Source organism: Akebia trifoliata, unplaced genomic scaffold (genome assembly GCF_017979445.1).
Source record: "Akebia trifoliata isolate Shusen 1 unplaced genomic scaffold, ASM1797944v1 Contig00341_ERROPOS679206+, whole genome shotgun sequence".
NCBI lineage: Eukaryota > Viridiplantae > Streptophyta > Magnoliopsida > Ranunculales > Lardizabalaceae > Akebia > Akebia trifoliata.
In genome coordinates this window covers 9961-28625 of record NW_028236971.1, presented here as the reverse complement: position 1 = coordinate 28625, position 18665 = coordinate 9961, and the positions used below count along the sequence as shown (strand labels likewise).

Below are 18665 nucleotides of genomic sequence, written 5' to 3'. Positions count from 1 at the left end.
CCCCAAAGTATCCAACCCTTGGTGTTGCTGGTCTGTCTCTTAATAACAAAGTTGGGATTCAGGTTGGTTCCGATAAAGTTGGGAAAGTCTTGGGAAAATTTTAGGAAATCTACAAACGATCTTTTCTTGGGTTTCTTAACAAAATTCCTCATCTTCAAGGTCCATAAAAATCATATCTTCTTGAAATTTGATGTTGAAAATATATGAAACTATGAGGGTGAAGGGTAGAAAGGTAACAGTTAATTGATAAATCATCGATTTATTCAGAGAATTTTACAAATTTTAGTCAGAAATAACAACCCTGTTTTCAGCTAAGTGCCAACAAATTTCAATTTTGGTAGAGGTACATTAACGAATTAGACCAATAAGCCATATGACAATGGACCCTAGAAGCCAACATATGAAGAAAAAGACTACAAAACCTGCCAAAATGGTGAGAAATGGAGGACCTTTGGCGCCACCAGTTTCACTCCCCTCAGATTTCCCTTCGACGATTTCGCTTTCTTTAGGGTTGGCAAACACCATAGACAGCCTTTGCTTCACTTGCGAATTTCCAACAATCTCAAACCTGAAAGTTTAAAATTAAAGAGAAATGTATACAAAAATGAAGTTATAATAGATGCCAATACATGACACCATATTCCATACATGGTAACCTAAGTTCAGATTTGGCGATCATTTGGAGGGGTCGGGGGTTAGTTCGGTTTAATTCAGATAAATCCAGGGAAATTGTACAAAATAATGTTTTCGGGTTTCTTCCCAAAAATCCAACAACTTCAACCTATCTGAAACCTTGCCTTGTTTATGAGATTTGAATATTGAAGAAGATAGAATCTCAATGTTGAAACGGAGGAGAGGGGATAAATTGGCATGATGAGAAATCAAATGGAAAGAACCTTGCATAACCTTAATAGTATTATCTATCCTTATGTTTATAAGTTGTTCATAAATTTCCTCAATCTAGTGAAGAACCCGCCGATTTAATCGATTGGGCCCTTATTCAGAGAATTTTTCTGAATTTTCAGAATAGTTTATCGAATTTGAGATAATGTTTCCATTAATCACAGTAAAGATGAGAAATCAAATGGAAAGGACCTTGCACAAGCTTCTAGTCTTATCTGTCCATATGTTCTGAGTTGTTCATTCCTTTCCTCAATGTATAACAAACAAATCAGTAAAATTCGTTCTTTTGATGAAGTAATAATAGACTGAAATTGTAAACAACGGGGAAAAATAATATATATATATATATTGAAGGTGCCAGCTTTCTTAGTTGTTTAAAGTCTGTAAGTCAACTAATCTTCTTCCCAAGCCAAAAAACAAAAAAAACAAAAAAACACTAAAAATGGGAAGTACTTGGAATTAGAAGCTCATCAACAGTTTTTGTTTCTCTTTAGAGATAAAGGGAACCGCTCTATAAAACTTCCTCCAAATGAGAAGCCTTCTCTTATTTCAACATTGTTCTTCCGACGACTTCCTCTTAAAAAATTGATGTTTCTAGCCATCATATATATAACATCAGTTATATATAACCAAAAAAATATGATGGCTAGAAACATCAATAAATATATATATGTAACCAAAATGCTCCTTCAGAAGACATCAGTATCCTTTGAACCCAGGGACAAACGAAAGAGTGGAGATTGTTATTGTCTTTAGTTATTAGAAACAATCCTGCTCTTTCAATATGTCAAACAAGGCCGAAATAAATAATAAAGCTAACTCTGCCCTTCAGGTCTAATAAAACTATGCATAACTTGTCCATCTTTGTAGGACACAAATGTTAGGAAAGAAGTCTGATTTATCATATGGGCAACACCCTCCAACTCTCCCCCAACATATTAGACAAAATTGCAACTTTGATGGGCCAATTGATGAAGGAAAGGTGACAACTAGAGGAGCAAAAGAAACACTTGAGGAAGGTAAACTGATTGGAGCATAGCAGAAGGATGGCAAGGTTGGTAAGGTAGTGAAAAGGTAAAAGGATGTGAAGCAATTTAAGATGTAGAGAAGCAACATGGTATACTAGAAACATAATAGAAGTTGAATGATTCAGTTTGACGAACGAAATTCAATAATTTCGACTCAGCCAGTCTCAGAGAAGCAAATTTTGCTCCTGATCAAGTTGTGGAAATAGGACCAACCATCGAACTTATTTATAAGAACAGAAATCCCGTTTCCATCCCTCGATGATATTCTTAATGGTGGCTTTGTTCCGTTTCAGTGGTTTAATACATTATTATATTCACTAATAAAGATAGAAAACCAACTGCAAACTGCAACCCAATGATAAACATGCTATAGCTTACCAAACATCACTCTTCCCATAGACAAATCATTTTAAGTGTTACGACCCCAAGGAGAAATGAGCTTAATTTTCAGCACCATCGACACCTAGGTGTTTTTAGTGTATTGGTTGGATTCCTGCAATTTGGTATCATAGCCAAATCCACGTCTCGATGTCAAACCTCAAAAGAAGAGACCTAGTGAAAGGGCTACTTGGTGTTGGGGAGGCCAAAAAGGGTATCAAAGTGAAAGCCACCACAGAATGGGTAACCGAAAACGTTGGTTTGTAAAGCATATTAGTGTCTTACAACCCAAAGAGACAAGGGCTTAACTTTCCACACCATTAATGCCTAGGTATGTTGGACTCCTACCATCTAGTATAGGAGCCAAAACCCCTTCTCAAGTTCAAACTTCAGAAGGAGAGACATAGGGGTCCAAAAGAAGGGTACAAGAGTGAAAGCCACATCAGAGTGTACACTAAGGGCGTCAATGGAAGGGGTGACCTAGGAAAGGGGCTACCAGGGGCCCGAGAAGAGAAGGGTACACTAAGGGCGTCAATGGAAAGGGTGACCTAGGAAAGGGGCTACCAGGGGCCCAAGAAGAGAAGGGTACTTGAGTGACAACTATCACAGAGTAGATAGATTTAAATGTCGGCTGAAGAGCATATTGGTCTCTTATCACCCCAAAGAGACAAGGGCTTAACTTTCCGCAACATTAACACCTAGGTGCTTTTAGTGTATTGCTTGGATTCCCACCATTTGGTATCAAGGCGAGAACCACACCTTGAGTTCAAACCTCAGAAGGAGATACCAAGGGAAAGGACAACCTATGGACCCAAAGTGAAGGTTCTAAGAGCTATGTTACCGGGTTCACTAATATAGTAGCAAACCGCGATCTAATACAAATCGAACCAGTTTGAGGTTCGGTTTGTTGTGGGTTAATAAAAAACAGCGAACTTAACAAACACCCTTATTTTTGTTGAATTTTAGAGATGCCCCATGGTGTGGTCAATATTGAAGATAACCCTTATTTTAGAAATCCCAAGATTAGGTCAAAATATTAAAGGTACGCCATTGGTTTTAAACTGATGATATGCCCCCTTGACACAAGTCTTCTTCTATGAAATTAACATAAATGACTTAAATATCCACCACAAACGACCTCTACAAACCAAGCGAACCAGGTAACATTGTATGAGAGTGAGTGAAAGCCACAGCAGAGTGGGCACTAAGGCCATCTGAGAGAGCCCAACAAGGGTACATTGTGTCTTACCACCCCAAATGGACAATGACTTGACTTTCCACACATTTAACACCTGAGTCGATCATCTATGGTTAACTAGATCCATCAATAATTCAACAACAACACTAATATCAAAACCCTAGCAATTTCCACATGGGGTCTGATAAAGCATCAATTGATGAAATTTTATTGCATAAAATCTCAAATTTAACAATAAAAGCATTCAACCCATCCATGTAACAGAACAGATTAAACAGATAAAAATGAAGGGAATTGAAATTTGACCTGAAGCATAAACGGGTTGAAGGAACCATGGCGCGAAATTTTAAAATGGACATTGCGGGAATTACAGCTTTGATTTTTGACCGTTGGAACCCTAAAACCGATTCGATGGGGAGTGAGGACGAGAGTGTAGTCATGGAGTCGCCGAGTGTATAATTTCTTGTCAAGTCAAGTGGGGGTACTTACGTACAAGGGAGGGTAACAAAAACTTTTTTTTTTTTTTTTTATGGGAAAGGAATGGATGTAGCAGGTACCATTGGAGTTTCATAGTGCCCTAATCCACAATGGAACACGTGGACTCTACCACTTCTTTAGTTTTCATTGATACACTAATTAAATGAAAAACTCACTACTTTATTCTTCTAATGAAGTGATTTGGTTGATTTCTAGTCTAGTTTTTTAAAAAGGGTCTGAATACTTGCACCCACTCACAACTGATTGCAACCCATTATGTCAAAAAAATGATGCTTGCATCTCGTTCAATGATAGCACTCTGAAATCAAATTGCACTCCTTCTTCGAAAAAAGAAAAAGAAATGAGGGAGACCTTATTCTTATTGTTCTTCTTCTTTTGTCTTTATTATTTTTTTAAGTATAATTATTCAAATGGAATGCAAAGGAAAAAAAATTAAGTGATGAAGTGCAATTGGTCGTGGGTAGTGTGCAACTAGTTGGTCCCTTAAAAAAAAAAAGGAAAATTCACTACTTTGAAAGATTTCATTCTCTAAAATAGTAGATCTATTCACTAATCAATGAGGCCTTGAAGGTTCGTGTAATATAAAATATATTTTTCAAAGGTTTGTGAATGGTTGGGATTAAATTGTCAATTGAAAGAAGTGTGAATTAATTGCGACTTAAAAAAAAAAAAATTGGAGAATTTTGTGACTATGACACTAAGTTTGATCTTCCATAAGTTGAGTCTATTAACGAATTTCAAGTGGTGGTCCAATGCATAAATGATGAATGTTCCATCCCTTGACTGTTTGGGGACAATGTTAGAATCCCATGTAACGTGTGGCCTCATTGACCTCCACAGTTTTGATTTCCAAATCACACAAGATTCTATGATATTATGAAATGCAATATTAATAGAAACACAATATAATTAGAATTTTATTTTCTTTAAAAATTAATAAGAGACCTTGATGGATAGAAAACCTACTAAAAGAATGATTATATGCCATCAACCTTTATCTATGAAAGGGATCGATTACCTCATATTGAGAAAGTTGAATACATAACAATTTGTGGAGAACACACAAAATCATAAAATAATAAAAGAAATGATATTAATCGATCACTAATCCAGTTGATCCACATAGAGAGAAGGGAGAAGGTGAGTCTATAAATAAAATATCAACTTCATTAAGGTTTCAAAAGTTATAAGGAACATGAATTGAAAAACACACCTCCAACACATTGAATCAATAATTTTTAACGATGACACAATGTAAGTAATTATAACATTGTTTTAATTTAACATGAATAATATGTTTAAGATATGCAATGATTAGATTTTATTGGGACAATGAAAGTTATGTTCAATTTGAATGCATAAATTTTACAACAGACAAGTCCTAAGTTACATAATTTGCCTTTAAGGTATCGAACTGTGGATTATTCAAATCGAGCCAATTCATGGTATTGTTCGCATTTGGTTCATGAAATGCAGGAACCAAATGAGCTTCATTATTTTATGTTAATTTCTTGCAACCCCTCCACATATTGATAGTATTTGAGATATAACCTAAGTTTTCAAATTTGATAGTATGCTCCTTTGACCTTTCTCCTTATTAATAGATTGATGGAAAATGATTAAATACCCTCATCTTCAACATATCAACCTAAAAATAAGAATGTTTTACCATCTTCAAAATCTATTTTACGATACTCATCACCCCTTTACGAACTGGATTCATTATTGACCAACGAACCATGAGCCACAAATCTGAATTTGAATTGAGCGAACCCACGAATCAAGTGATATAAGGTCATAGCCATAAAAAATATCATGAACTATTTTAGAGAGATTGTAATTCTTTTTTTCTTATGGGAAAAATAATCTACTGTAACTTTGTTAGCATCCAAAAATCCCCTATTTTGTCAAATCCCATCATTTGCAATATTCCTAAACCTCTATCTGGCTCTTGAGATTTGGATATTGAGGAAAATAAAAAAATTGCAATTGAAAATAAAAAAATGTTTTCATATTATAGTGCTAATCAATAAATCACCGTCTAAATTGTCGTTTCGAAGATTTAATCTTCTAATCCTTTAGATTTTAAATTTATTTGAAAAATATTCGAAGAATTACAAGCATGGTTTTTAATCTCGGTTTCACGTATTGTCTCGTTTAGCCCCGATACTAAGTTAACTTGAACGATACATCTCGTCTTATTCGACATTGAGACAATGGTTTTTAACCATTTAAAAATCTGAGAAATTTTGAAAAAAAAATTTAGAAATGATTCCTATTAAAAAATAAAGCTCCCAAAATATAAAATTAAAAAAAAAAAAAAAAAACATAATATACCTATCAAAATAAATAAATTAAATATTTACATTGTTACATATGTTTCATTTTTATTATTATGTACGTTTTATATTATTCATTCGATTTCTTCTTGAATTGGATGAAGAAGATGAAGTTTTTTCTCAAAACCTAATTTTATTTTTTTGTTTAAAAAAGAAGAAAAAAAAATCGATATGGGTGAAAAAATATATGATTGATAATGTTTAACTTGTTTGTCTCGTTTAACTCCAACGAGATTTTGAAAATCTCGTCTGATACATATCGTTTATCTCGCTTAAGGTATCTCACTTATCTCACAATACTTAAACGTCTCAAATAGGTTTGTAAGTTGATCTCATTTAACCCGATACCGAGTTAACTCGAGTGATATGTGATTGGACAAGTTTTAAAACCATGATTACAAACTTCAAATTTTATAAGAAACATCCAAAATATCCTAAAAATAAAATTATTAAAATGCCGTTAAACCACAATTTGTACATAGTATGCATATTCTAAAACCCACAAAACACGAAAGAACTTACACCTACCGATCTAAAACAAATTAAACAAATAATTTACTAGAAACCTAAACTATTTGCTAATCTCCCATTACAATAACCACAGTACATAGAATCAAAAACAACTTTTAAACGTTCCGACAAGTTGTCAAATTCCGGCCACATCTGTTTCTTTAAATTTGCCGGAATCCTGACTACTGGTGACCGAAGGTGATTTTCCGTCGTAAATTTCCGATCGAATTTCCTCTACTGCTTTTCTCAACAAGCCATTCTCGGCTTGGAGAGTTTCCAATTGACCCTTGACCGTGAAACACATCTTTGCCACGTCAGCATCTATAGGGAGATTTGCTACTGTACTCCTCCTTGAATTCTCCTCCGGAGATTCTTCTGTCTTGTGCTCTATAGAGATTTTGTCCAACACGAGGAACGGAATCTTTCGAAGCAAGATCCCAGCCGTCGTATTTCTGATCCGATTCACAGTCAAAGCGGTCTTTAACTCCGACGGAAATTTGACGCCCCAACGGAATTTCAGTTCGGCAATGTTTCTCACCGGCAAAACAGTTCTCGCGTTCAATTCTATGCCGTCAAATAACCTGTTAATGGTACAGACGCCGTTATTCACCGCTGGAAAACAGTCAACTTTCACGCCGTTTTCTAACGACGTTTCACCAATATCATACAGTCCTTCGACATCTGAATCAGGATCTTTAGAGGGAGCTTTAAGCTTAGGATTGAAAACTAACGGTTTTACTGATGGAAGATCGATTGGCGATCCGACTGATTTCCTGATCGAGAAATCGCCGATCTGAGGCTTGAAACGAAGGAAAAAGCTAGGGTTTCCGCGACCGTGGACATAGAACTCTGCACTAATCGCCAAAGGAGCAGAAATCGGTGAACCGAAGGATCCGATTCCGGTTTTAATAACAAAGCTGAAAGGATTCCATGAATCGTTAGGACGATAAGCGATTTTGAAGGATGGACCTGATCCAAAAAAAGTGGTGAGATTTAAACAGAATTCTTTCGAATCGCCAGCTGAGACTCCAGATTGGAATGGAAACCCTAAGACGTTTAAAGGAATTTTCGATCTGAAAAGCGGCTTCTGATCATCTCGGAATTTGAGAGAAGCTTTCATCTTTTCTGAAATTCAGAGATTGAGAGAAAAAAAAAACCCTAAATCGCCATTAACAGATGTTAGTCGACTGGTTGGTTCGTTCGTCTGGCCAGTGGCCAAGCAAGTTACTTTAGAAACTAGTCCAACAACGTTGGACACTCATTGTCCAACGAACAAATGAAATTTGAAAGAGAAATACAAAATTCTTAGATATTTACGAAGAGAATCTTTAGAAAAATATTTTAAATCTCATCCGTTGATTGATAGTAAATATTTTCCTTAAAAGCCAGTTACATTTAGCGGAATATTACTAATGTTACTGAAGAGATTCTGCTCATTTTGGCTGGCTTGAACTTCTACAGTATTGATATTTTATATTAGAACTTCCACGTGGTCTTGTAAGTATCTGCCACGTGGCTAGTTATTGTAGGACAAATTGTGGTGAAACCTTAATTTTTTTTAAAAAAACATAGCTATATGGAACGTATTGTATCTTGAGTTACAGCGAAGAGTTACTCTGAAGCACAAAAGATATCACCCACGTGTCACTCCCGTGATACAATCAATGTTTTTGGTTAGAAATATTCGTTTGCAATGGATCGGACACGTGGCTCACATGCAGCCAATCTGGATCTGCAGTTAGAATAAATCTCGACCGTCAATCTCAGATTCTGGTGGAGTAACTTTTGTTATTGTTACATTATTCAATTTTTTTTTGTGTGCGTGTGTGTGTGTGTGTGAGAGAGAGAGAGAGAGAGAGAAGCCCTAATTCATAAAAGAGTTCGAAAATTTCCCCAAATTTTCAAGAGAGCGGGAAAAACTGAAAAACAAATCTTCAAATAAGAGGACAGTGAGTTCAAATCCGAGTTTTTATGGTGATTTAGGCGAAACATTTCTCTCTCTCTCTATCTTTTTGGTTGTATCTAGGGTTTAAGTTTTGAAATTGGGCGTAAATTTCCGTTGATTTTCAGTTTATACTGCAAATTGGGTCTAGGGTTTTGTTAATTTGGGGGGATTTCTTTCCCTTAAGAACTTGAGTTTCTGAATTATGTCGAGAATGGAGAAACGCGAACCTCGCGATAAGAGTAGAGGAGGAAACGAGATGAGAAGCAGTAGAAATGGAGCAGGGAGAGGAGAAGCTGAGAGCAGCGGTGCGGGTCAGCAAGATGTGACGGAACGGAGAGTACTTCGATCGCGGTACTTGGCCGTAAAAAATCTTATTAATGGTGAGATTTCTTCCTGAATTTTTTTTTGGGTTAATTTTATGGTTAGGGTTTGATTTGTTTCTTAAAATTAAGCTTATTGATTTTAATGATGTTGCAGATGAAAGAGATGATATTTCTAGAGTGGATTCTGATAAATTCAAGTCAATCATCGGAGAAGTTGAAAGTTTGCATCATCTAGGTATTAAGAAAATAAAAAACCCATACTTTATTTGAATTATTACATCTCATTTATTAGATTTTTTATGAGAATATGTGTGATGTATAGCATGGTTTTGGGAATCAGAACCAATTTGATATGAAAAATTTATATTTAAAGCTTAATAATAGCTTTATTTTTTCTGTTATAAATTGAATTAGCTTCTGCAACAAAAAAAATCTGATTTTTTTCATCCACAAACGTATAAATTCTTAAAAATGGTTTATATATAAAGAAAAAAACAACAAAATTCATCCAAAACAGTCAACTTGACACAGTTTTCAAAAACTGAGTGAGTTTTTTTTTTTTAATATTTAAAAATGGCCAGTTATAACCAGTATTTGGTCGAGTCATAGAGGGGTCGGATTCACATGGGGCATAACTCAGACTCTGGTCATCTCTTATTGGCTTGGCTGAATAAAACTGGGTACTATAGTGTTTTAAACTATGATGTATAGTGTAAAAGTGAAGATGCAAGCATAACTTAATTATAATGTAAAAGACTAATTCAGCTGTGCATTTATAAGTAAGGATGTTTGAAGTATTTTGATGAAATGGAATTGTTCTTTATTTTTTGATATTTTTGGAGAACTGCTATTGGCACCCTAACTTTTACTTATTACACCCCAATTAACAATAAAGAAAATAAGTGAAAGGTTGAGAACGAGTAAAAGTTGGGGTGCCAATATAAGCTCTCTTGTTTTTTGGCTAGATTTCTATCTTTTGGGTTTGGGATTTTAAATGAGCCTAGTCATGATTGTAAACAAATGAAATTATTTGAATGAGTGTTATAATGTTTTGTATGTTGAGATTATAATTTGAGCTAAACCTTTGTAATGTTTGAAGAGTGTGTTTTTAATCTTTAATTGGGATGTGATAAATAATTTAAGAAATTGGGGTGTAATAAGTAAAAGTTGGGGTGCCAATAGCAGCTCTATACTTTTTTCTTGGAGCTTAATCAATTTGGGACGTCTGTAGTGAATACTAAGTTTTTACGACAGTTGGGATTGAAGCTCCAACATATTATGTTCAGAAATTTGTATAAATGTCACTTCTTTTGTTGAATATTCATTTGTCATTTTCATCATAAAGAGTAAGATTGTGCTGTTTATTCTATTTATCTTTTATTTTTGGGGTTTTAGTTCAGAAGCCGAGGGAACAAGTTGCGGATGCAGAGGCTCTTTTGGACATTGCCAACACCTTGGTATCCTCTGTTAAATCACAGAGCAATGAAGGAGTCACACCGTCTGATTTCATAACCTCTCTTCTCCAAAACTTTGGGCAACCACATGGAGGAGCAAACACGGAGGAAACGCGGAACTCACTTGTTTGGGGGGACATCGGTCTTGCTGTCTCTCACATTTTCAGGAAGGTCCCTGGATGCTGCACCATGTAAGCATTCTACTACTTTCTTAGGTTAATGAGACTTTGAGCCTTTTTTTAACTTCTTTATGTAAAATGTCAATTTTGATTTATTTATTTTTTCAATTTCAATGTCATTTCTTAAGGCTTGGGCCTATGAATACGGAAATGAAGCAACGGAAGGCTGCAGTTCAGCGAAAACGTGTGAGACCAACTGAAAGTGCTCGTCCTGAAGATGTAAGCTTGCCATCTTTCTCAGTTTTGAAGCTTTCTATTTTAGGAAGAGAATATAGTTTTTTTATGTACTAGTTCCATAGTAAATCATCCGTCACATTGATGAAAATGACTTACTAACATTATGTGATCTAGTTATCTATTACAGAATTGCAAAAGAATGGAGATTATACTGATATTGTTCTTTGTTTCTTAAGTTCTACTAGAAATGACCATCAACTTACTAGAACTAAATATCTTGAATCCTCTTTCTCTGTTATATTTGTAGTTTCACCCTAGCTGACTTAAAGAAAAAGTTATGGTTCGGTAGCATCTTGTTATTCAATGGTTGGGATTCTGTGAGCAATTTTATGTGTAGGCATCCTTTGCAACAAGTTTCTGTTCTAAGCTACCATGTTGTATGATCCTTGGCTATTATGGTTGTGTTTGGTACAGGGGAAATCTTTTTCAGTAAATTCATTTCCAAAGTAAATGTTTTCCACCTAAACATTCTCCGGAAATGGATATTTGGTGCTTGGTTTGCTTGTAATGGGAAAAACAGTAAAACTTTGATGCCATCTTGGTAGACGTCAATGACAACTTGGTTAAGGAAAAATGGGCTCCGTAGATCTCGGCCCAATCATTCTAGTTCTGGATTGACTATTAGGTCGTGTTGGATTGCAGGGAAAATATTGCTTGGAAAATCATTTGCCAGGCAAATCCTTTTTTACTGTTTGAGCACATCATGGAAAATTTCGCGGAAAATTATTTTTATTGTTTGAGTTGCATTTAAAAAAAATAACAAAAACCATTGTTTTAATTTGTTTTTTGTGCTAACTATATAAAAAATCATGTTAAAATCATTTTTTATGAAAAATTTGAAATAATCTCTTTAATAAAATCGGATAAAAAATCCCTCCTAATTGATGAGCATTGAGGGTATCTATAAGTACAATATTTAAGGGTCATTGGGCTCAACTTTTGGCATTCAAAACCATGATCAGATGCTTTAGGGTTGTAGAGAACAAAATTTCATGAACTTTTGAAATTTTTTTTTTTATAAAAAGAAGTTATTTTTCACTGTTGAATTTTACGTTTAAATTTGGGAGTTATGTAGCCGTCCATTTTCAAAACGCTGGATCAAGCGTAAAGGAATTTTTTTTTCGATATGAGTTTTTCTATGAAATCTAGAGCGCTGTGGTGTTGGATTGCCAATGTGGTTATCCATTTGAGAAAAACAACCCTCAGTAAGGCTTAAATCTTTACTAAGTCAGTAAGCAAAATGTTTCTCATGTATGGTATCTACAATATAACACTCGTTCAAACACTGTAGCACTCCTTCAATCAGTAGTTATTTAAAACATGTAAAAAACCAAGTTCGATGGGCACCCCAGTAGTTTACAACTGCTATAACTCTTCAATTAGTAGTTGCTACACATTATACTACTCATTAGGCTCATATAAAATCCTATCCTAAAGCCTAAAAAATAGGAAATCTAATGAAAAAAAAAACGAGAGCTTCTAATGCTATTCTTTTTTGTTTTGTTTTTGTTTATATTAATTGTCCTTGTATTGGCAAATCGATTTCCAGGGGGATGGGGGTTAAGAATTGGATTTGCCTATAATCGTGGAAAATCTTCCGTGCGGACAAATCGATTTCCCCACAATTTTCTTTCATTTGTTGTGTCAAACCCTTGAAATTACTTTTTCCACAGCAAATCATTTTCCACCTAATTTTCTTTGCAATCAAACGTACTCTTAAGTGTTAACTTAATTCCAGGTCCACTTCCAACTAGGATATATACTACAAGCTTTGAAGTTAACCCATGAGAAGGGTGTGACATAGAGTATAGACCCAATACATGGGTTAAAAGCGTCTGGATCCACACATTTTTGTTAAAAAACCATGTCAGTGTAAAGTTTCAGTCAGATCTGACAGCCTCAATCTTGTTAATTGAGAAAATAAACTTGATGATAGTTTTGTGGTGGGTGACTGGTCTAGTAGGGCGAGAGGAAGGCTTGAAATGATGTGGATGGGGTAAGAAAAGATATAAAGAAGCACCTTTACTGAAGATATGACCCAAGATAGACTTGAAAGGTGAAATAGGAATCATGTTGTGAATCCAAAATTCAGGAGTAGAATGTCACTGGTGATCCAATCAGATCCTAACATCAAGTCTGGATTCAACTTCTGAAATCAGTGATTCGGACCCTGCTTGTCCCTAAATGGATAAGATTCTGGGGGTCAATTTGGATTTTTTTTTTTTTGATCCCTTCGTATTCCAATTGTGCTTAATACATAAAGAATGGTTTTTTCTGGATTATTTCCAAGCCAGTCAAATGCAGCTGTTAGTAGGGTTGGGGACAGTAGTCTGTTGCCTTAATCTGTTTGATATGTAGGTTAAATTAAGTTTTTGTAAATTTTAAGTAGTATCAAAAGAAAATTAATTGATCAAATGAGCTGATTTTGTCTTTTAAATGACCAGTATGCCCATTGTCTTCTGTTTTATGCTTTTTTTTAATGATTCTCTTATTTTCATCTGCAGCTTAATAATATTGGTGCAGAAGAGAAAACCGATACTGATAACAACATGTTCACTATGTTTGGTATCTTGAGGAAGAGGAAGAATGTCAGGCTCGAAAATCTGGTTTTGAACAGGACTTCCTTTGCACAGACTGTGGAGAATTTATTTGCCTTATCATTTTTGGTTAAGGATGGGAGGGTTGAAATAACTGTGGATGACAATGGCTATCATCTAGTTTGTAAGATCCATCACTAATGGTTGAAATTTAAGTCTCTGCTTATGTGATGTTTGATTTTATTTATTTATTTTTACTTACCGTTCTTGTTGTTATTTCTCAGCACCAAGGAATGCCCCTGCTGCTGATGCTGTAGCCTCTGGGGATGTTTCTTACAGCCATTTTGTGTTCAGATTTGACTTCAAGGATTGGAAGGTACATAACATAAATATGAACTTGAAATACCCTATTGTCTCTCATTGCTTCTTGTACTTTTTTTTTGGTTTTTTTTTCTTCCTGATTATGGGTAAAAGCTTCTTTTTTTGTGTGGTGTGTGTGTGCTTGTGTATCCACATTATGGCATAACCTATTAGTGCCTACTCTGAATGCTTACTGATAATGAAACTCTAGACATTCAATAGCCCCCAAATACTGATGGATCTTGCATGGAGTGCTATTTCCCATTAAACCCCCCGACAATTTCTCTCATTCCATATGTCCCAACAAACAACAACTGGAGTTAACCCTATGCCCTTGAAGATCAGCTATGCATCAATGCTAATTGAAGAGAGACATAAAGTGACTCCACATAACCAAAGCAAACATGCAATGAATGAGAAGGTGGCTAACAAACTCACCATTGGTGAGGCACAAGGAACAATGATTGACTATGTTAACCCTTTGACTAATGATGTAGTGCATTGTTAGAATTCTATTCAATGTGACACCAAATAAAGAAATATACCTTAGAAGGAATTTTAGTTCCCCAAATGATATTAGATGGGGAACTCTGGCTTGGAATTTTGAAGGATGGACGTAATAGAATGGTAAAAGATTTACTGAGATGATACTGTCCTGAGAGTGATCCCATGTTCTTCGATGTTCCCCTTCAAACATGTTGGGAATACAAGAAATTTCACACATAGTTAGGCACTGTTGAACCTCCCAATCACTGAAGTTTCCCCCTAATTCATGATCCCAGGATTTCCTCACCCGAGCCATGCAATCTGTTATTGATTTTGACCTGGAATTGTGTTTGAAGAGGCAATGCTCCTCACCAACAGTCGTCTCATAAGTGAATTCTAGATCCTTTAACAACCTTGAATGCATTTCTATGGAAGGAAACTCTGGAAGGACTTTGAGAACTCCTTTCCACAGACTACACTCAAATGAATTTTTCACGTCACTAGTTTCCAAACCCAAAAGTATTGACCATACTTGGTTGATATGACCATTTTCCACAAACTTTGATTGCCATCCATATCTCCTAAGCCATTTTCCCAATAGGGATGTGTTCACAGTGTAGTTAAGGGCGAAGGGCCCAAAGGCCTCTTGGTGCTTGAGGCGCACGCCTGAGCGAAGCATGGCACAATAAAATTATAAAATTCAAAAAAATTAAATAATGAATGATAGATTTTAGATTTTTTCAACGATAAGATATATAAATATGAGTTTTATAAATAAGATAAAGTATTCATTCAATACTTCAAAAAGAATAATGGTCGGTAGTGTACTAGTAGAAAAATTAGAGAGGAAGAAAAAAAAGTTAAGAAGTATAAGCTGGCCAACAACATGTGCCGTTGCTGCTACAACACAACAACACTAAGGGTTGACAATAGGCAAGTCTCGTCTCAGCTCGGTTGAGTCCTAACCCATTTCTTAAGAATTGGTTTGTACCTTAGACCGCCTTATACCCCTAGTGGGGCTAAGTCGACTAAACCCTAACCCCATTCAACTACTTTTGCATCCACTCCTTAGAAAGTTCCAAGTTAGTATGTCTAGTTTTAATTGAATACTTCACTTTATGAAGAGAGAAATTAACTAAATTAGAATGCTAGAAAATGTGCTTTTAGTCAATGCTAATTCCCTCCTTTATCCCTTCCTTTGGATACGTGCCCTAGCTTCCAAGATACAAGATGTCTTCCTATTCTCTTAATCATGGGATCCCAACTTGCCTTACTTCTATATTGTGTCCCAAGAGGAAGTCCCAAGTATGAGCTTGAACATAGTTGTGTCGACAACCCAATGCTCCAACAAGAAATCCTCTGTTGAGAGCACCATCAATGCTTAAGAGTTAACACCGCCCCCCCCCCCCCCCACCCCCCCCCCCCCCCCCCCCCCCCCCCCCCCCAACACACACACACACACCCTTTTGGCATGTTAATGGCCAGGTTAGAAACTACCTCCGAGCAAATCACCAGCTTGTAAATGATCTAATTTGTTAAAATGATGCTCTTAAAAAGACCGATGTATCATCAACGAATTGTATATGCTAAGTCATAGGCCCATTTAGAGAAGGTTTAAAACCCACCAAGTTGCTATTGGCTGTAGGACTTTCCACCACTCTCCCAAATGCCTCGACTACAATGTTAAACAAGAACAGGGACACTAGTTTCCCTATTTGAGACCCTTAGATCTCCTAAAAAAACCCAGAGCTACCATTAATTAGAATGGAGTGATATGCACATAATCCATCCTATCCACCTGTATCCAACATCCATGCGCCTTGTTATGTACCTCAAAAAATTTCAGTTCATGTGATCGCAAGTCTTTTTCTTGCATACAAGTTTTGGTTTTGCATACAAGTCAATATTTGTTTCCTTATGATGAGGCTTAATAATGGATGTAATCATGTGTTAACTTCCTTTAATTGGATGCCAAATTTTTTGGCTTTATTTTATACATCGATCCCATTAGGCTAATTGACCTTAGACCCCTAATATTTTTTGAGTCTGACTAGCCTTACTAAGTTAGTAAGGATTTCTTTTTTTTGATCAAGGATTTCACCCTTACTAAGTGTCCTTTGGCTCACCTTCAGGCATCCAAAAACATGATTCGGTGCTTCAGGGTTGTATATGACAAAATTCTATGAACTTTGAACTTTTTTTTTCCAAGCAAAGTTATTTTTCACTGTTGAATTGTAATTTTAAGTTTGCGAGTTAGGTGGAAGTTTGGTAGCTGTCCATTTTGAAAACCTTGGATCATGTTTGAAAGATATATATATATTTTTTGAATCTGAGTTTTTTTTTTTTTTTTAATGAAACTTAAGAGGGCTGTGTTGTTGGATTGCTGATGTGGCAATCCATTTGAGCAAATCAATGCTTAGTAAGGCTTAAAATCTTACTTTGTTAGTAAGGAAAGGATTTCGCATATTGTTTTGCTCCTTGTAAGTTTGGAATCAAGGACACAAAAGTATTGTTCAAGCTATGTTCAAGGAAACCAATGCCATTAAATTCCTTGATAGCTAGCATCAAATCATCTTTCATTATTATCCCAATACCCTTTGTAAAATGCGATACAGAGCCCATTGGAACCTAGTGCTTTGACCTAGCTCATACCATTAATGATTCGATGTACCTCATCTTTGTCAAATTTCCGTTCCTACTATGGTTGTTGCTTGAGTGAAATACATTCAAATTCTAAATTATCAAGAGTTGGCCTACCCACACGTTCCTTCAAATAAAGGTTCTTGTAAAATTTCACATTTTCTTCTTTGATTCCCTCCTCGAGAAGCTTCCCGTCTTTTGATTTGTTCTATGGTATTTCACTCCTAAGATGTGATCTTTGCAACTTCTCCACAGATAGGTTCCCCCATCTCTTCCTTTAAAAAAAAAAAAACTATTGTGTCAATCTAGCTCATAATAGATTTCTTCTACTCAACCTTGTCAAAAGGTCTCTTTGTTCCGTATCTTAAGCCTTTCCTTGGGTGCTTTTTATCTACTTTTGAATAGCACTCTAGGTCTTCCATATTTTGAGAAGGAGTTCCACCATTGAACCACTTGATCCCGATCTTGATGTAAAATCCACACATTGTTGAAGTGAAATGGTATCGGTCGCCTTTCCATAGTGGCTTCAAGAATAATTGACGAATGTTTGGAGGTCGGGTTTGGAACTGCAGATTGAACTATGGAAGGAAAGTGTTCCTCCTATGATGGAGAGACCAAGAATCTATTCAATCTTTTGACATAATTGAATCATCTTGGTTATTGGACCATGTGAAGACCTTCTTGCATAATGAAATATCTAGCAAGCAATTTTGTTGGTTTAATGTTAGTTTTATATATTTTGATTGTCTTTTTGCAGTTGTTGATGGACTCTGTGGGAACTGGGGAAGAGCTGATGCCACATCGGAGTCAAGCTAACACATCGTGTGATTCTCAGGGGCAGTCCGAACCTGTAGACTCTCAAACAACAGCACCTACAACACCAATCAGAAAGCTATCTAGGAACCGTGGCCTGGTCATACAAGAACAATCGGTTGTAGAAGAATCTCCTCAGAGTGATGATGCTACTGCAGAAGCTTCTGCCATTCGAAAGGGTAAGCGTAAGCTTCGATGATCGACATAGTAAATATAATGCCAAAGGTACTTGTTTTTGTTGTGTGTTCTTCAGCTGTAAGCTGAGAATTTCTAAGTTAATAGTTTTATCTAGTTTTGTACATATACATTTAGGTAGATGACAAAAACCTAACCTTATATAACAAGATCACTGTTTCTTCCAACGAGATTTAACGATACAAAATGCAGAGTTAACACTCGGAGCGTTTCAATGTTCTTTACTTTGTTCATTATGTGCTTCATGAGTTTCTCTCTGTAACAACATTGTTTCAATGTTCAGATTCTTACAAGTAGGTCCAATATTTGTCATTGTTGTCATCATCACCATAATCTATGCTTTATTCTAAATATTTTGATTGTCAACATTATTATCGATCTTAAACTATATCCATTTTCAGGATACATGACTCCACATCTTTTCTTACTAGCCTAATCTACCTCATTTTAGGCTTTCTATCGCTATTTGTGGTGCCCAAGCTAATCCAATAAATTAAGATATTCTATTATTAGCACACCGACTTTTACTTATAACACCAATGCTTTTGAAATTACACCATTGTTTTATTTATTTATTTATGTAGTAGTGTCGTGTTATGAGTAAAAGTTGGTGGGTTAATAGAAGTTCTCTAAATTAATCAC

At 35.6% G+C, this 18665-nt stretch overlaps 2 protein-coding genes and 1 long non-coding RNA gene across 3 annotated transcripts; 1 reads left to right on the top strand and 2 right to left on the bottom strand.

Annotated features, from left to right (window-relative positions):
* Positions 1 to 223: 223 nt before the first annotated feature.
* LOC147381585 (uncharacterized) lies at positions 224 to 4018 on the bottom strand. Its single transcript, XR_015174468.1, has 2 exons — positions 3814 to 4018; positions 224 to 568 (listed from the first exon to the last, which is right to left on the bottom strand). It is a non-coding gene; the product is annotated as an uncharacterized LOC147381585 (long non-coding RNA).
* A 2972-nt stretch (positions 4019 to 6990) lies between these two features.
* LOC147381584 (uncharacterized) lies at positions 6991 to 7974 on the bottom strand. Its single transcript, XM_086430186.1, has one exon. The coding sequence runs from the start codon at positions 7972 to 7974 to the stop codon at positions 6991 to 6993; it is 984 nt and encodes a 327-aa protein (XP_086286312.1).
* Positions 7975 to 8431: 457 nt separating this feature from the next.
* LOC147381583 (non-structural maintenance of chromosomes element 4 homolog A-like) lies at positions 8432 to 18241 on the top strand. Its single transcript, XM_086430184.1, has 7 exons — positions 8432 to 9179; positions 9277 to 9357; positions 10518 to 10767; positions 10884 to 10974; positions 13497 to 13713; positions 13814 to 13905; positions 17773 to 18241. The coding sequence occupies exons 1-7, from the start codon at positions 9002 to 9004 to the stop codon at positions 18025 to 18027; spliced, it is 1164 nt and encodes a 387-aa protein (XP_086286310.1). The 5' UTR covers positions 8432 to 9001; the 3' UTR covers positions 18028 to 18241.
* Positions 18242 to 18665: the final 424 nt, after the last annotated feature.